This window comes from Culex quinquefasciatus, chromosome 3, assembly GCF_015732765.1.
Source record: "Culex quinquefasciatus strain JHB chromosome 3, VPISU_Cqui_1.0_pri_paternal, whole genome shotgun sequence".
NCBI lineage: Eukaryota > Metazoa > Arthropoda > Insecta > Diptera > Culicidae > Culex > Culex quinquefasciatus.
In genome coordinates, this window is record NC_051863.1 from 78,778,103 (window position 1) to 78,794,872 (window position 16,770).

General features: G+C 37.9%; 1 protein-coding gene across 1 annotated transcript in view; it reads left to right on the forward strand.

Annotated features, from left to right (window-relative positions):
- The window catches only part of LOC6047426 (amyloid-beta-like protein), a 182,508-nt gene that overhangs the window by 34,150 nt on the left and 131,588 nt on the right, over positions 1 to 16,770 (forward strand). Inside the window, 1 exon segment of the mRNA XM_038266253.1 lies at positions 9,899 to 10,069. Within this exon segment, the coding sequence (XP_038122181.1) occupies positions 9,899 to 10,069 (171 nt within the window).

A 16,770-nucleotide genomic window follows, 5' to 3' on the forward strand; every position in this document is an offset into this window, starting at 1 on the left:
TCGTAAGTGTTCACTTAAAATTTCATTAATTTTGGCAGCATTAAGCAGACCGAAAAAAGCACTAAGCAGAAAATAGGAAAATGGGCGTGGCCCAATGCACTCGACTGATTAGAATGCATTTGGGAAATATTTTTTTAAATGCTTGTAAAAGGAATAGCATAACTTTTAATAAAAGTGAAAATAAACGGGTAATTCTCTACCAACTCACACGAAATCGGGAAATGTTGCCCCGACCCCTCTTCGTTTTTCGTGAAACTTTGTCCTAAGGGGTAACTTTTGTCCCTGATCACGAAACCGAGGTCCGTTTTTTGATATCTCGTGACGGAGGGGCGGTACGACCCCTTCCATTTTTGAACATGCGAAAAAAGAGGTGTTTTTCAACAATTTGCAGCCTGAAACGGTGATGAGACAGAAATTTGGTGTCAAAGGGACTTTTATGTAAAATTAGACGCCCGATTTGATGGCGTACTCAGAATTCGAATAAACGTATTTTCATCGAAAAAACACTTAAAAATTCTCCCATTTTCCGTTACTTGACTGTAAAATTTTTGGAACATGTCATTTTATGGGAAATTTAATGTTCTTTTAGAATCTACATTGTCCCAGAAGGGTCATTTTTTCATTTAAAACAAAATTTTTCATTTTAAAATTTCGTGTTTTTTCTAACTTTGCAGGGTTATTTTTTAGAGTGTAACAATGTTCTACAAAGTTGTAGAGCAGACAATTACAAAAAATTTGATATATAGACATAAGGGAATTGCTAATAAACATCACGAGTTATCGCGATTTTACGAAAAAAAGTTTTGAAAAAGTTACTTTTTGCGTTTCTCTTTGTTTCGTCGTCCGTGTCGGTCGCGGATGACCATGAACGGCCATGATCGATGACGACCAACTTTTTCAAAACTTTTTTTCGTAAAATCGCGATAACTCGTGATGTTTATAAGCAAACCCCTTATGTCTATATATCAAAATTTTTGTAATTGTCTGCTCTACAATTTTGTAGAACATTGTTACACTCTTAAAAATAACCCTGCAAAGTTAGAAAAAAACATGAAATTTTAAAATGAAAATTTTTGTTCTAAATGAAAAAATGACCCTTCTGGGACAATGTAGATTCGAAAAGTACATTAAATTTCCCATAAAATGACATGTCCCAAAATTTTTTACAGTCGAGTAACGGAAAATGGGAGAATTTTAAAACTTTTAGTGTTTTTCGATGAAAATACGTTTATTCGGAATTCTGAGTACGCCATCTAATCGGGCGTCTAATTTACACAAAAGTCCCTTTGACACCAAATTTCTATCTCATCACCGTTTCAGGCTGCAAATTATTGAAAAACACCTCTTTTTCACATGTTCAAAATGGAAGGGGTCGTACCGCCCCTCCGTCACGAGATATCAAAAAACGGACCTCGGATTCGTGATCAGGGACAAAAATTACCCCTTAGGACAAAGTTTCACGCAAATCGAAGAGGGGTCGGGGCAACTGCTGTGTGAGTTGGCGGAGAATTACCCAAACAGAAATGTTCACAAAAAATTGCTCTACTCGTTGGTGTACTTGATTTTAGTAATACAAATTTGTCTCCATTATACGCTCTGCCATACCTAATTACAAACTTAAATGGACAACATTTGTACGGTAATTCGTTCAGAGATATTTTCAATCAATCTTTTCAACCAAAAACTTGTTTTTTTATTCACTTTTTTGTGGTCCAGAGCCACAGTTCTACATTTCTCAAAATTGGAATAAATCTTAATGATCTTTCTACAGTACAGACTCTCCATTGCGTTTGGGAAAAAAAAACAAATACAAAAAAAACTTGATGACAGAGAAAACGCACACGAGTGCGAAAAAAAGGAGCCGAAGGTTGGGAGCGGTGTTGGGGGGGCTGCAAACGAGTCAGAATCATACCACGCTCGGGTTTCAAGCGCTGTCGTAGCGTAAATAATTTATGTTATTAATATTAATTAAACATGCATCAAGGAACTTTTTCCCTCGCTCCACCAACACACATACACTACCCATACGAGCGCACTCTCAGGTCTCGTACCACGTGGACACTATGTCCTTGTCGTTGTCGTCGTCCCACAGCCCACACGTGGACCACACTCCACGTTGAATAAACGATGGGATTTGTGCCACGCGCTGGTTTTCGGAGCTGTGGATTCGATTGTATATTTACAGTGTGATTGATAAGTGCGGCAGTGATTATGCGAAAATGGTCTGTGCCTTCCGGAAATGCCAATTTTCGCCAACATTTCCACGAAAAGCGGATAGTGATGGGTTTGGCGGTGGCGGGAAACCAAATATGGATTTTGGGTTTCGGACGGAGGACTAAGTGAAAAGCGATGTCAATTGGAAAATGATCGACCCGCCGGACTTTGGGGGTCGGTCTATTCCGTCAGTTGTCGATGACAGACGTGAAAGGACAGCTGATTGGACGGTGCATTCACTGTCGATTCATAATGTTATCAAATAATCCAAGGCCAGTTTCTCTTTCAGCTATGGAAAGGTACAGTGGTTAATGACGCAACAAAGAATAGCCAGTGAATATTTTAGTATCTTTTGGATATTGTATCACTTGATGTAATTGTTTTGAATGTCAAAATTGCTGTCAAACAGAGCGTTGGATTGAATTTCTTGAATCTAAAAACACGCCTTTTTCATCCTTTTTTAATGTCTAAATACTGCAAAAGCACATGTAGTATTTTGTGTGTGTGTGTGTGTCTAAATTTGACCCCAAAATGAGATCTCGTCCAAGTGAATGCAAACGTGGCCGTGTGTGAATACTGACATACGGACACGTACCTAAATGCAAACTTGTACGAATATTCAGTTATGCAAATTCGGAACGAGTCACTCTGCTGACAGGACAGGGATAGGGCACTGAGGCATATGCACTCTAGAGACTTTATCATATTGTATGCACTCTGGTTGGGGAGGAAATTTGGAAGGACCACCAAATCGCTTTCGGTTGAAATTGAAGGGCTGGCTGGTGGAGATAACAGAACTTGAAATTAGTAGATTATTATTGGCGCAAAAGACTTTACTGATATTCTTAAATTCTCTTAGTGCTTGTTATAATTTATCATTTTTTTCCAGAGTTACTTACTGTAGTATCTTTGTTGAATGTCAGTATCAATTTATTACGATTCCTTATCCTGGGGGCCCGGCCATACTCTGAATTTAATGCTGCCAAATGAGGAAAATCGTTCGACAAACAGTAAACCCTACCGAGTCCAATTATTTTTGACGTTCGATGTACAGTGCGCTCGACATATGATTAATACGTAATTTTCCAACGCATAAACTTTGGCTTGGGGTGGTACGGCAGAGTTTTCCCCCTCGTTCCCGAAACTCATATTTTCTTGCCGATTTCCCAAACGCAAATACCCGGGAATGACTCACGCCCACACGCAACTTGTACGCCGCACTGGTTGAAATAAGGTTTTCAGGTCTAGAGGTAGGTCTAGAGAATAAAGTCTGGCTTTTAGAAAAAAAAAGTATTTTGTTATTTTTCTTGTTGTTACGAAAAAAAGCTGAAAAAATGTTATCGTCTGGTCCAAAGTAAGACCCTCTACCCTACGTCAAAAGAAATCAATCTGTCGAACGGATGATTTATGACTTGCCATCATATCGTTTGGAAGCGCAAATTTGGCCTTCGGTAGCGCCATCTACCGCCACCACCGTGGCCGGAAATGATTTATCGTCGAACGCCAGAAGCCATGCATGCCACCCATACTCTTCATATGACAGGGGTGGTGAATCAGGCGCCGCCACGTGTGCGATGTTTTGGGTGCACTGCTGGTTGCGTTGAAAAGTTTGAAGAACATAACCTTCCCCTTGCCCCGTACTTGAAACTTAAGCCCACACACTCCTTAACAGCTCCTGCAAGTCGGCAATCAGCTAAGTGTGTGGAAAACGGAGAGCCATGATCGATGGAGTGTCGGAACACGATTTCGGGCTGGGGCCAAAGATTGAGGATCCTTGGCTTAGACAAATATTGCAAATTGATGTTTGTTAATTGGTGAAAGCACTTTGTCAGTTCGTGCTGCTTCTGAGATTTTTGATAACGCTGTCTTCTGTTCTGAAGTTACGGTTGATTGATTCTACTGCCGGTTTTTTATTGCGGATTACTGATGAATGTGAAAAACGAAACATAAACCACCTCAATGATTGGCACCTTCCTCCTTACGCATGAATACATGCAAGCAAAATGCTATAAAAGCTTACTTGCGTTGTTGCCATAAAAGCTTAGGCTAACGAGCTTTTTGCTTGTACCTATTTGAAAATTAAAGATTCATCTCTAAAAGCACTGTGGTTTCAAATCCTGCCTACGTCATCAACCGGAACTTTTGCAATTTTCACCTTTTCTGTATCTAGGGGCAGGGGGCCAGAATGGCCCAGGGGTCATTGAGAGGTTTGGTGGTGGAAGTGTTAAATAAAAATACACTTGGGGTCAGAATAGACCACCCCTTTCCTGCCTTATAAAAACAATCAAATGTTATGAAATTTGAGCTAGATGGATCATTTCACTCCTGGTAGCTTCACAAATCACGTTTAATGAAACATTAGTTGATTTTTCTGTTGTTTTGATGATTTTTTGTAAAAATAATAACTCTTTTTTCAAAAATGTTTGTTTTGGTAAGTGACTATATTTATAAAAGTGGTCTAACTTCATGGAAACTATATTAGAAAGGTCTCTCAAGTCATTTCTTATCTCCCCTCAACGTTTTATTAGACGAAATGGTTTGTTTTGTAAGGTGGCCCATCGTGCCCAGCACCGTGGAAAAGAAGTCGAAAAACGCATTTTTTTTTTAAATTGCATCAAAAATAATTTTAAGCTAAAAATTTTCATCAACCAAGTTAACAACATAGAAGGAAACATTCCAAAGCATAAGCCTACTACACTGAATTCATACATTTTTATGTTGTTCTATGGTTTCTGGCGGGTTCAGGCGGGCCTTTCTGCACCCCCCCCCCTACTAAAACCTTTTCATAGCATAGCTTTTAAAGTACTTAAGAGGCAGTATTTGTAAAAATTGCTCGGTTTGTTCTAGAGGTCGTATCAAGGTGCTCCGATTTGGATGAAACTTTCAGCGTTTGTTTGTCTATACATGAGATGAACTCATGCCAAATATGAGCCCTCTACGACAAAGGGAAGTGAGGTAAAACGGGCTTTGAAGTTTGAGGTCCAAAAAACATAAAAAAATCTTAAAACTGCTCGCATTTCAGTAAAACTTCATCATTTCCAACTCTCTTTGATGCATTCGACAGGTCTTTTGAAGCACTTCAAAATGAGTCATAGACATTCAGGATTGGTTTAACTTTTTCTCATAACTTTTGCAAATTACTGTTAAAAATGGATTTTTTTAAAACCTTAACATCTTTTTGCAACAGCCTCCAACACCCATACTCCCATAGGTCAAAAGATAGGTAATTACATGGACTATAAGCCTATGGTATTAACTTTTTGGCCAATCGCAGTTTTTCTCATAGTTTTTCGATTTTTCTATAACAAACTTTTTACAACGTTAGTTTTTGCCCTGTAGGCTCCCATAGCGGCACTTTTTGGTCTAAATTTTGTCATATTCGGAATCCTCGGAAAATTTCACGTTAGTTAGAAGTATTGGAGTTGTAATTTTGTTTTTAAAAATAATTAAATAAAACATTTTTCAAAAATGAAATAGATCTTATTTCCCTTTGATCAATGCGTCAAATGCTGTATCATGTAGGCGAAAACCTGTTTTAACCCTTATCCAACAAATTGTAAAAAAATATTTTATTTCATTCTAAATAGCAATTTTTCCAATCAAATTTGCAACTCCAATACTTCTAACTTACGTGAAATTGTCTGAGGATTCCGAATATGACAAAATTGAGACCAAAAAGTGCCCTATGGCGGCTTACAGGGGAAAAACTAACGTTGTAAAATGTTTGTTATGGAAAAATCAAAAAACTATGAGAAAAACTGCGGTTGGCCAAAAAGTTATTACCGTACGTTTATAGTCCATGAAATTCCCTAACTTATGACCTAAGGGAGTATGGGTGTTGGAGGCTGTTGCAAAAAGATATTAAGGTTTTAAAAAATAATTTTTTGACAGTAATTTGCAAAAGCTAAGAGAAAAAGTCAAACCAATCCTGGTTGTATATGGCACATTTTGAAGTGCTTCAAAAGACCTTTCGAATGCATCTAAGAGAATTGGAATTGATGAAGTTTTACGGAAATGCGAGCAATTTTAAGATTTTTTTATGTTTTTTCGACCTCAAACTTCAAAGCCCGTTTTACCCCACTTCCCTTTGTCGTATAGGGCTCATATTTGGCATGAGTTCATCTCATGTATAGATAAACAAACGCTGAAAGTTTCATCCAAATCGGAGCACCTCGATACGACCTGTTACACATTGGTGAAAAACTCGCTCTTAATTTAACATCATCAGTTCAACAAAACATCGTAAGCTATAAGATACATGTATTGGTTTAGTTGTTTATTCAATAGTACTTTTGTAAAATAGTCGACAAAGTACACAGAAAAAAAAATCGTGGTAGTATTACATCTGGGAAGGGGTACATCTTTTATGTCAGAAAAAAGGTGTAATTTTACCTCTGGAAATGTGTAATTTTACCACTTTTTTGGTGTAATGTCACTTTTTCTGGATTCGGATTCAGCAACACATATACTCGTCTCAGAGACAAAATCTTGTTGGACTGTGTAATTGCGGTACACCTGAAAACATCCAAAAATGTATTACAAAAATTCAATTGTCCAGACTGCGCCGTGTTTACCCCAGAGAAGATTCTTAGTGCGGATCACATTTCACAAAATCTACAAGGGAGAAGGATGCGTGGACATACCGTATCAAACGCTCCAGTTTACAGTTTCTCAAGAGCGAATCCACACAGAAAAAAAAAATCATGGTAATATTACATCTTAGAAGGGGTACATCTTTTATGTCAGAAAAAAAGTTGTTATTTTACCTCTGGAAATGTGCAATTTTACCTCTTTTCTGGTGTGATGTCACTTTTTCAGTAAAAAAATGAGGTAAAATTACATCATAAAATAGGTAATATTCAACCTTTCAAAATTACAGCTTCCAAATTTACATAATTTTTTTCTGTGCACGAACAGGGCATACGCTTTCGTTTGGACTTCACCAATCTGCCTGAAATTTGCAGGGGTTGGTTGGACATATAAAACTAGCATCTGGGTCAAACATGAGTACTTTAGGTCAATGGGTAGTGTGGCAAATCGGGACAAAAAGTTTAAAGGTCTATAATAATTGAGGCATAATTTTTGTAAAAAAAATGCACAGCATGAGCATGAGCATGAGAGATCACCCATGGTTGCCCCTCCGTTGCTGAACAGAACCGTAATATCCTTTCAGCACTACTGATTATAGGCTTCGACGATCTAGTGGTGTTTCCCTTATCAACAGCATGTATGAATGCGCTGAAAAGATAAAACACCATGATTGCTAAAGCTAGATCAGTTGCGAATAGGTAACAGTCATTGGCCACCAACGGCGCCCGCCATGTCAGTTTGTAGACCTCGATTTTAAGGGACGGGAATGTTAGTTAGCGCAGGTTGCTACTAGGGCAGCTGATTTACTCTGTGCTTACACCCCACGAGCGCCAGGAACCTGAAAACTTGTTAGTAGGATAGGGTGTTTGGTCAGGATTCATCATAGAAGATGATGATGCGACCCAAAATCATAGTGTTTGTTGAACGGTATTTTGTATTATTCTCAAGGCAAGCAATCGGAGGCTGCGGATGAGACATTTCCCGTTTATCTGTTGTTAAATTTTAAATGAAATGGTCTAGTCTTAGACAGCCGGCTGTGGAAAGATAGAACCAAAATCATTTGTAATTAAAACTGAAGGGTTAAACAGTGTAATTTTTAACTTGAGATGATTTCACGAGTTTTGAATGATTGATGTTTAGTGAAGTACTGATTAACTTTGCGAACGACGAGTTACGATGTATCGAGATGAAATGGTATGATAGGGTTTTGTTGTTGTTGCACATCGACAACGGACGCGAAAAATTTACCGACCCGACGAAAAGGCATCGCAAATCGAACTGACTGTCATCGGGACAGTCAAAGCCAGCCGCACCTTCACACGCACACACGCACGCGAAAAAACGAAAAACACACTGCGACGGACGCGAAAAATTTTGCGACCCAACGAAAAGGCATCGCAAATCGAACTGGCTAACTGTCATCGGGACAGCCAAAGCCAGCCGCACCTTCACACGTACACACGAAAAAAAAAACGGAAAACACAGGCAAAGCCAGCCGGCAAAGCCAGCCGCACCTTCACACGCACACACGCACGCGAAAAAAAAACTAAAAACACACTGCGACGGACGCGAAAAATTTTGCGACCCAACGAAAAGGCATCGCAAATCGAACTGGCTAACTGTCATCGGGACAGCCAAAGCCAGCCGCACCTTCACACGCACACACGCACGCGAAAAAAAAACGAAAAACACACTGCGACGGACGCGAAAAATTTTGCGACCCAACGAAAAGGCATCGCAAATCGAACTCAATTTTTGTAAAAAAAATGCACAATTTTAAAACTAAAATAAAAAAGTGTTGTTAGATCGACTACAGTTCTTTTTTTAATGATTCGAAAAATCATTTCTTGTGTGAAATACATTGTCCAACAATATATTTCAGTCTGAACTTACAATGGCGTCACGGCGACATTGAAAAGTATTGATGTATTGCCAAAATTCATTAAGGCTGATACTATTTTTTTAATTAAAAAGTTTTTGTCAGAAAAGAGAGGGCAAAACATATATTTTTTCAAAAAATATTAAAAGTTCAATGGAAATTTAGGTGCATTCTGCGGAAATCAATTAGAAATGCATTCCCCTGCGTTTAGAATCAGTTTTAGCATGTTTGGGTTGATTTAAAAATCATTTGAATTTAAAAAAAAATCGATGTTTAGTATCGCAAAATTGTATATTTTTTCGCATTTTTTTTGTTTTCGCAAATCTTACATTTTTGAAAACTAATGATTGCAAAATAACTGAATTGTTGTAAAATATATTTCAAAACACTTTTTGCATTCAAATGTTAAAATTATGGCTTGTTATTTCAATTTTTATATTTTTTGACCCCCTCTGGGCTATTGCCTATAGGGACAAACGTTGAAAAATATTTGCATCGGTTAAATTTTCGTTGAATAAATGTACGAAGTAAGTAAATATCTTAGGAAAATATATTTTCAAGTTTATTAAATTTGATAATCCTACCCGTGCAACTCCAATCCAACCCTGAGTTATAAATCCAGAATTTATGGACATCAATAGTAATAAACCCGAAAATAATTTCAATCGCAAAAAAGTTTTAATCCATCGGCCGTAAAACGACAAATTTTGTTATGACTAATAAATGCTGGCATGGACCAAATTGGGCTCACCTCTCTGACAAGCCCTAATCCCTACCGACGAGGGGTCCTCCCGTTTTCCGGATCGAATTTTACGCCACATCGGGATAAATGAATCCTGTGTGTAAATGGACGCTGGTGATAATTGATAACCTAGTTTTCCGAGGGTTGATGTGGGGAGGTGCGGGAGGAGCCAGATTTGGATGGATGGAATAAATTATTCCAATCAGCAATAGCCGAGTTAATGAGTGTTTGGTCCAGGGGTCTGCCTCTCGCTCTCGAAAAGTTGAGCTAATGAAAATTTGATGAGGGACGTGAGAATTGCAAACGACACAAGGGGCGGCTTTGGCCTGCTGTTGTGTCCAGTCCACTTAACGTGATGAAGAGCAGATTTCCATTGGGGGTGAGGTCCGGGGGACTTTCGGATTTTGTCCGGAGTGAACACAAATGGTACTGACACAAGGTTTTTTTTTTGTTCTTTTTTCTTCTCCCTGCAGGCTGCATCACCCCGGTGGGAACCTCAGATATCGGTGCTATGCGAAGCCGGCCAGACATATCACCCGCAGTATCTCTCAGAAGAGGGCAGATGGGCGACAGATCTGAGCATCAAAGTGCCCGGTTCGACATGCCTGCGGGACAAAATGGACCTGCTGGATTACTGTAAAAAGGTAAGTAGACGCACGCGTTGGTGTTTTACCCACTCAGCCAGTGCAGCAATATCTGGCGAGTTCTAGGAAGTTGAGCTCGACAAGTTCCACATCGGTATCTTCCGAGTCGCTGGCATCGGGTGAATTGATTGCACTGTTTGGAAGACTGTGCTCCCAGTCTACGGAGACGTTTTCTTGAGTAAGGTCAAAGTGGTAGTTTATTCCGCTTGGTTGAAAGTTTTGCAATATCTTGGCATCTATCAAATTTCCGTGCAGCTCAAGTTTCTCAATGTGGCTCAACTCTTGCAGCAGTGTCGCGTCAACGTGTCCAATCGCGTTGTCCACCAAAGAACAATACTTCAAACGATGAAGCTGCGAAATTGCCCCAGGAATTTCGCGCAAGCAATTACCGGCCAAGTTAAGATGCGTCAGGTTGGTCAATTGTGCAAAGGTTTCTGGTAGATTCGCGATGCGGTTCCCTGCCAACGTAAGCCATCGTAACCTCTTCGTCCCAGTGCCAAACGAGTCCGGCAGACTGCTCAGTCTATTGTTCCGTGCACCAAAGGTCCGCAGCTTCCGTAGCGAGCCCAGCGCCTCGGGCAACTGCTCCAGCAGCATGTCGTTACACCACAAGGAAATGAGATTTTTCAATTTCCCAATCGCTTCGGGAAGGCCGTCTATCGGATTGCCACCGACGTTCAAGAACTCGACAAACTTGAGCCGGCAGAGCTCCTCCGGGAATCGACATAATTTGTTGTCGTTCAGCGTCAGGTACCGGAGAAACTTGAGCGATCCGAGGACCAGGATTGATTCGGACGACAGCAAATTGCCGTCGAGGGACAGTTTAGCCAGGAATGTGCACTCGGCCAGTGCCGGTGGAAGCTGGCGCAGTTTTAGACGGACCAGATTCAATTTTCGGCCACTGCCGGAGCCCTGGTGGGCACATCGTTCCGCCAGGTAGAGTGCGTATTGTGTGCGAATTTGGTCTTCCACGAAGGCAAATAATGTTGATGACATTCTTGGAACGGTGAATTTCGTTGAATGACAGGGATGAGGTTTCCTCGAGGGTGAGGCGCTCCTTTGAGAGATAAACGGCTGACTAGATTATGTTTACTTTGCTAAAGCCTTCCCCCTCTGGCACGTGCTATTTTGAGTGATTTGAATTCTCTGTAATGTTTCTTATCTGAGAGTTGGCCACAAGTAAAAATAAGATGATTAAAAACATAAAACAACAACGTGTTCATTCCACAAAGACATATGAAGCATTTTGACGGCTGGAACTATTACGCAAATTCCGAGCCAACAGGTAACTTTTCCTCAAAATTCGAAAAGTAAAACAATAGCTGGCCTTCCCCGCTACCTTTTAACACTGCCGGCTTTGTTAAATAGTTACCTGTTGGCTCGGAATTTGCATAATAGTTCTGCCCTGGGAATAGAGAGAATGCGTAACGTGATTTTCGAATGATTCCACTTTGTTTACATCTAAAAAGTAGGAGGCTGTTTAAGCACAAGCATGACTTTTTTCTTACTGATATAATCAGTAGTATGTGTTTTATTTTGTCTAGTTTTCGACATTTTTTTATGGAAAAATTGCGTGTGTTTTCAAGTTTTGAACGGATAGAAGAGGTTTTACATTTTTACGGGTGACGAAAAACTGCGGCGAGAGTGTCATTTTGCGATGTCACAGATAAATTCCCTAGCTGATTTTGGAATCCTGCAGCTCTTCCTGGTCCAGCAAATAAACATCGCTAATCCAAGCGAAGCTGATCCAACAAACAGAGAAAATTTTCACTAAACTAGTAGGTTTAGTGACATAAAGACAGCTTCTGGATGGACACAACCGTATCGACTCCATAAACAACTTCCATTCATAATTTAAAAAAAAAAATACGATCTCGCCTTCATCTTTCCTAAGATTTCTCGACTTCAACTTCAGGTCCTCAAAAGCCACATTTTTTTCATTTTTGCTAAAAAAAAAACAATTTTTATTGAATGATAACAATACTCTCTACTTTTGGCGAACAGTAAATTGGTTCCACTTTGACAGTTCAAAATTGAGGCCGTTTCGCGAACCACTATTCAGCATCCAGGTTCTGCCTATTGAAATGCTTATACGCCCGTTTTAAATGTTGCTCCAGAGTATTGAATGCAATAAAACAGGTTGCCAGATCTTTAATCATTATGACATGTTTTATCTAGATATCCGTACAAATCGCTGAAAAAAGCATCTTTCAAGAATTTAGCGAGTGCAAGTTACCGTTCCATTTGATTTGGAAATATGGGATTGGAGAGGTAATCAGCATTCTTATAATTGCAAAACAATAATTCAAATGATTTTCTACAACTGCCCAATTTTTACCTTGCACGTTCAAAATCCATACTAAAAAATCAACACAATCCAGATTGACATTCAAAGGCTTGTTTTGCTGGTGAGTTGAAGTTGTTTTTTCGCCATTCAAATCGTACAATACCGACATGCCCCATTTCAATGTGTGAGGTGGGGGAGGGGGCCCTGTCCTGTCAAAGTTCAAGTGCCCTCATGTCGGTCCCGTTGGTGTGCCGTTGTGTAACTGACAGCCCCCGTAAAACAATCGCGCCCTTCTACTTTCACGTTACGGCTATGTCAACGCCATCGGGGCACGGGCTATCCACAGTGGCAAAGAAATTTTCATCCCCCTACGCCGCTTATTTTTCTTTTCTATTTCGTTGAAGTATGGCATTTTTCATATTCATAAAAATAAATACACACGTCACTCTTTTTTTCTCCCCCTGGTGAATGTGTGCTTGCTCTCAAGTACTGTTTTGTATTGACTTTTGCTGTATAAAAACACTATAAATAACGGCATGAATATTGCTGACAAGGATTATCACTAATATTTGTCCTGAAAAGTCTAATAACAGTACAATTGTTTAAACTTAAAAGACAAATCGAAATTTTAGTTTTTAGTTTTTAAGATTTTAGCTTTTAGTTTTTAGTTTTTAGTTTTTAGTTTTTAGTTTTTAGTTTTTAGTTTTTAGTTTTTAGTTTTTAGTTTTTAGTTTTTAGTTTTTAGTTTTTAGTTTTTAGTTTTTAGTTTTTAGTTTTTAGTTTTTAGTTTTTAGTTTTTAGTTTTTAGTTTTTAGTTTTTAGTTTTTAGTTTTTAGTTTTTAGTTTTTAGTTTTTAGTTTTTAGTTTTTAGTTTTTAGTTTTTAGTTTTTAGTTTTTAGTTTTTAGTTTTTAGTTTTTAGTTTTTAGTTTTTAGTTTTTAGTTTTTAGTTTTTAGTTTTTAGTTTTTAGTTTTTAGTTTTTAGTTTTTAGTTTTTAGTTTTTAGTTTTTAGTTTTTAGTTTTTAGTTTTTAGTTTTTAGTTTTTAGTTTTTAGTTTTTAGTTTTTAGTTTTTAGTTTTTAGTTTTTAGTTTTTAGTTTTTAGTTTTTAGTTTTTAGTTTTTAGTTTTTAGTTTTTAGTTTTTAGTTTTTAGTTTTTAGTTTTTAGTTTTTAGTTTTTAGTTTTTAGTTTTTAGTTTTTAGTTTTTAGTTTTTAGTTTTTAGTTTTTAGTTTTTAGTTTTTAGTTTTTAGTTTTTAGTTTTTAGTTTTAGTTTTTAGTTTTTAGTTTTTAGTTTTTAGTTTTTAGTTTTTAGTTTTTAGTTTTTAGTTTTTAGTTTTTAGTTTTTAGTTTTTAGTTTTTAGTTTTTAGTTTTTAGTTTTTAGTTTTTAGTTTTTAGTTTTTAGTTTTTAGTTTTTAGTTTTTAGTTTTTAGTTTTTAGTTTTTAGTTTTTAGTTTTTAGTTTTTAGTTTTTAGTTTTTAGTTTTTAGTTTTTAGTTTTTAGTTTTTGTTTTTGTTTTTTTTGTTTTTAGTTTTTAGTTTTTAGTTTTTAGTTTTTAGTTTTTAGTTTTTAGTTTTTAGTTTTTAGTTTTTAGTTTTTAGTTTTTAGTTTTTAGTTTTTAGTTTTTAGTTTTTAGTTTTTAGTTTTTAGTTTTTAGTTTTTAGTTTTTAGTTTTTAGTTTTTAGTTTTTAGTTTTTAGTTTTTAGTTTTTAGTTTTTAGTTTTTAGTTTTTAGTTTTTAGTTTTTAGTTTTTAGTTTTTTGTTTTTTGTTTTTAGTTTATTTAAAAAAATAAAAAGGACTATTAGAATGTGTAGTGCAGTTTTAAATACTTTTTGATTCTAAGTTTTGAAAACTGTGCTTGAAATCTGAATTTTGGTTTAATTTCTTCCTCATTTAAATCAGATCAGGTCCGAGGGAAATTAAACAAAATGTAATAGCCTAACAAGCTCTAACAAAAGTAATATTTTATATTTTTAAAAGACACCATAGTTCTTCTTTACCACCCACAATGTAGCTCACATTTGACTCTATAGAAAGGTCACAATGCGAATGGTGTTTATTGTGGATATTTGAATACAATATAGTGACAAATTCATAGTTACTAAAATCAAACTTTTGCTTTCAAAATATTGAATATTTTGAATCAGTACAACGCAAAACGACTTTTCTTTTTCAGAAAATTCAGAAGGGATCAACATCCTTTCATGTACTCTATCATAAGCTTTTCAAAGTACGTATTTGATTTGCATCAACTTTGCAGCGTAATGACATCCATAGTTTTAAGCTCCTCCTTTCAGCAAATATCAAACCAATGTCGTGTACGAGCAGAATAACTCGAACCTAAACCCGGTTAAATCAGGTTACATAACATTCCACTCTCGTCGAGCGTCCCAGAACCCAGAAGCTTCTTCTGCTTCTGGCCATTTTCAACGTCCCACGCAAGCAATTCCAATTACGTGCCAACACGTAAGCTGTTTTTAATTTCCTTCCTTTCAGTAATAGTAAATTGAAATTTTTGCACTCCTTCTGTTTATGTCTGAGGGAGGGGTCGGAGGTGCACACCCTTGTCGATACACGTCCTGGTGAAAATTTCGCCTCCAGACGGATTCCAAAGGGGGATTCCAGGTGAAAATCGACAAAGAATGTGACTCGCTTGAGATTTACAAGGTATATAATCCCGTTTCTTGCACTCAAGATTTAATTTAAATTAAAAATTTCGTGGAAGCCCTCAACTCACCCCAGTTTCCTCTACTCAAAAACCGGTTGACTTTTCACTGTCAACTGTGCTCGAAATCAATATTGGCCACTCTCCGGTGCAAGGCGGAAGCAAAGATAATTAAAACAGAAGCTACAACATTACGTTACGTCCTGCAGAATGGGTTGCTACATTTTTAACTGCGACGAGTACGATTCCTGTATCAGAAGGAGCTGCTGCTTTTTTTTGCCAGAAGTGAGCAGTTTATGGTGAACGAGTGGGAATATCCGTTCAATTTCGAAAACCGGAATGATACAAAAACTGGGGACATTTCCAACATTATCTGATGGATGGCAGAAGCTTGCGTCGTGTGGTAGATTCAGTTTTAAACCGAAGTTTTTGTTTTATTAGAGTTGAAAGTGCTGTTGTTATTCATTTCGTGATTGAATAAATACAAAATATGCATTAATTTGCCTAGCTGTTATTGTAATTGAAACAATATTTTATGTTAAATTGCAATGAAGATTTTTCATCAATTTAAAAAAAAACCGTTCCATTAGATATATATCCGAAGATCTATCCTTAATAGATCGATACCTATGGATAATCTTCGCACACTCACAGATTGTCCTTTTTCAAAGCATTATATCATTATTTGCAGTACCAGTAACGATCCGGTTCCAAAGTGTCCACATCCCGGAAAGGAATAAAGCCGTTCTATTGCAGGGCACACCGGCCAACACCCTAAGCTGGTAGTGCTGCAACCAGGACAACAAAGCCCCATAACGCAAAATCCGCCGTAGCGGAAGAACGCGATAGCCCGATAAGCGTTTTATAACGACAGAGAACGACGGTGGTGAACAATCCACTACTGCCTGGAAACAGACCATATTTTATTGCACCCCTCGGGACACTAAAGATGGGTCAGCTCCGATTTGGGAGAGAGAGAGGGGAGATAGAGAGAGAAAACGCGGGTCCCGCTAGATGGAGAGATTAGTTTTGGGGTGATTTAGATACCAGGGAAGAATTTTTGCTGGAAGAAAAGAAGGACAATGGCTTAGATTTTCAAGTTTATTTTTGAGGAAACTGACGGAAATATTTTAAAAGTGCCTTGAAGAGGTTAGCAGTCAGCGACTTACTACCGAGCCAAAGAGAGTGCGCTGGTGATCACACTGTAAGACAGAAAGCAAGAGAGCAATTCTCGTTAATCTAGCTTTTCTGTGGTTTTCTCTTGCTCTCGATGAACACAACACAACCAAAAAGAAAAAGAAGTTATTTGAACGAGATTGAAATTTTCACCCTTCATTTCGACTCTTTTGGCATTTCCAGCCTTTTCACCAAATTATGATTTTCCGGTTGTCAAAATGCCATTTCTGCCGGAAGGCAGGCAAAATTTATTAATCATCCAGTCTAATACTGCAACTCATGCTCCATTCTGTCTGTCCCGTTCCGTTTTTCATTCTGCAAGTCGTTCTTGTCGTCGAACTCTACAAAGAGCAAGCCATACAACTGTCGGCATCTACTCCAGCAGAGTAGCAGCAGTGGAACAAGTGCTTCTCCCTCGGAAAGGCACGTGGTCAATTACGCCAATGCGTCGTCGCTTCCTCCCCCCCCCCCCCTTCCTGTTGTGTTATTACATTCATAAAGAATTCCACCGCAAATTTTGTCATCCCTCCCCACCCGAAAAAAGAAGGGTCGCTCGTTCATGTGGCCACCGTCCA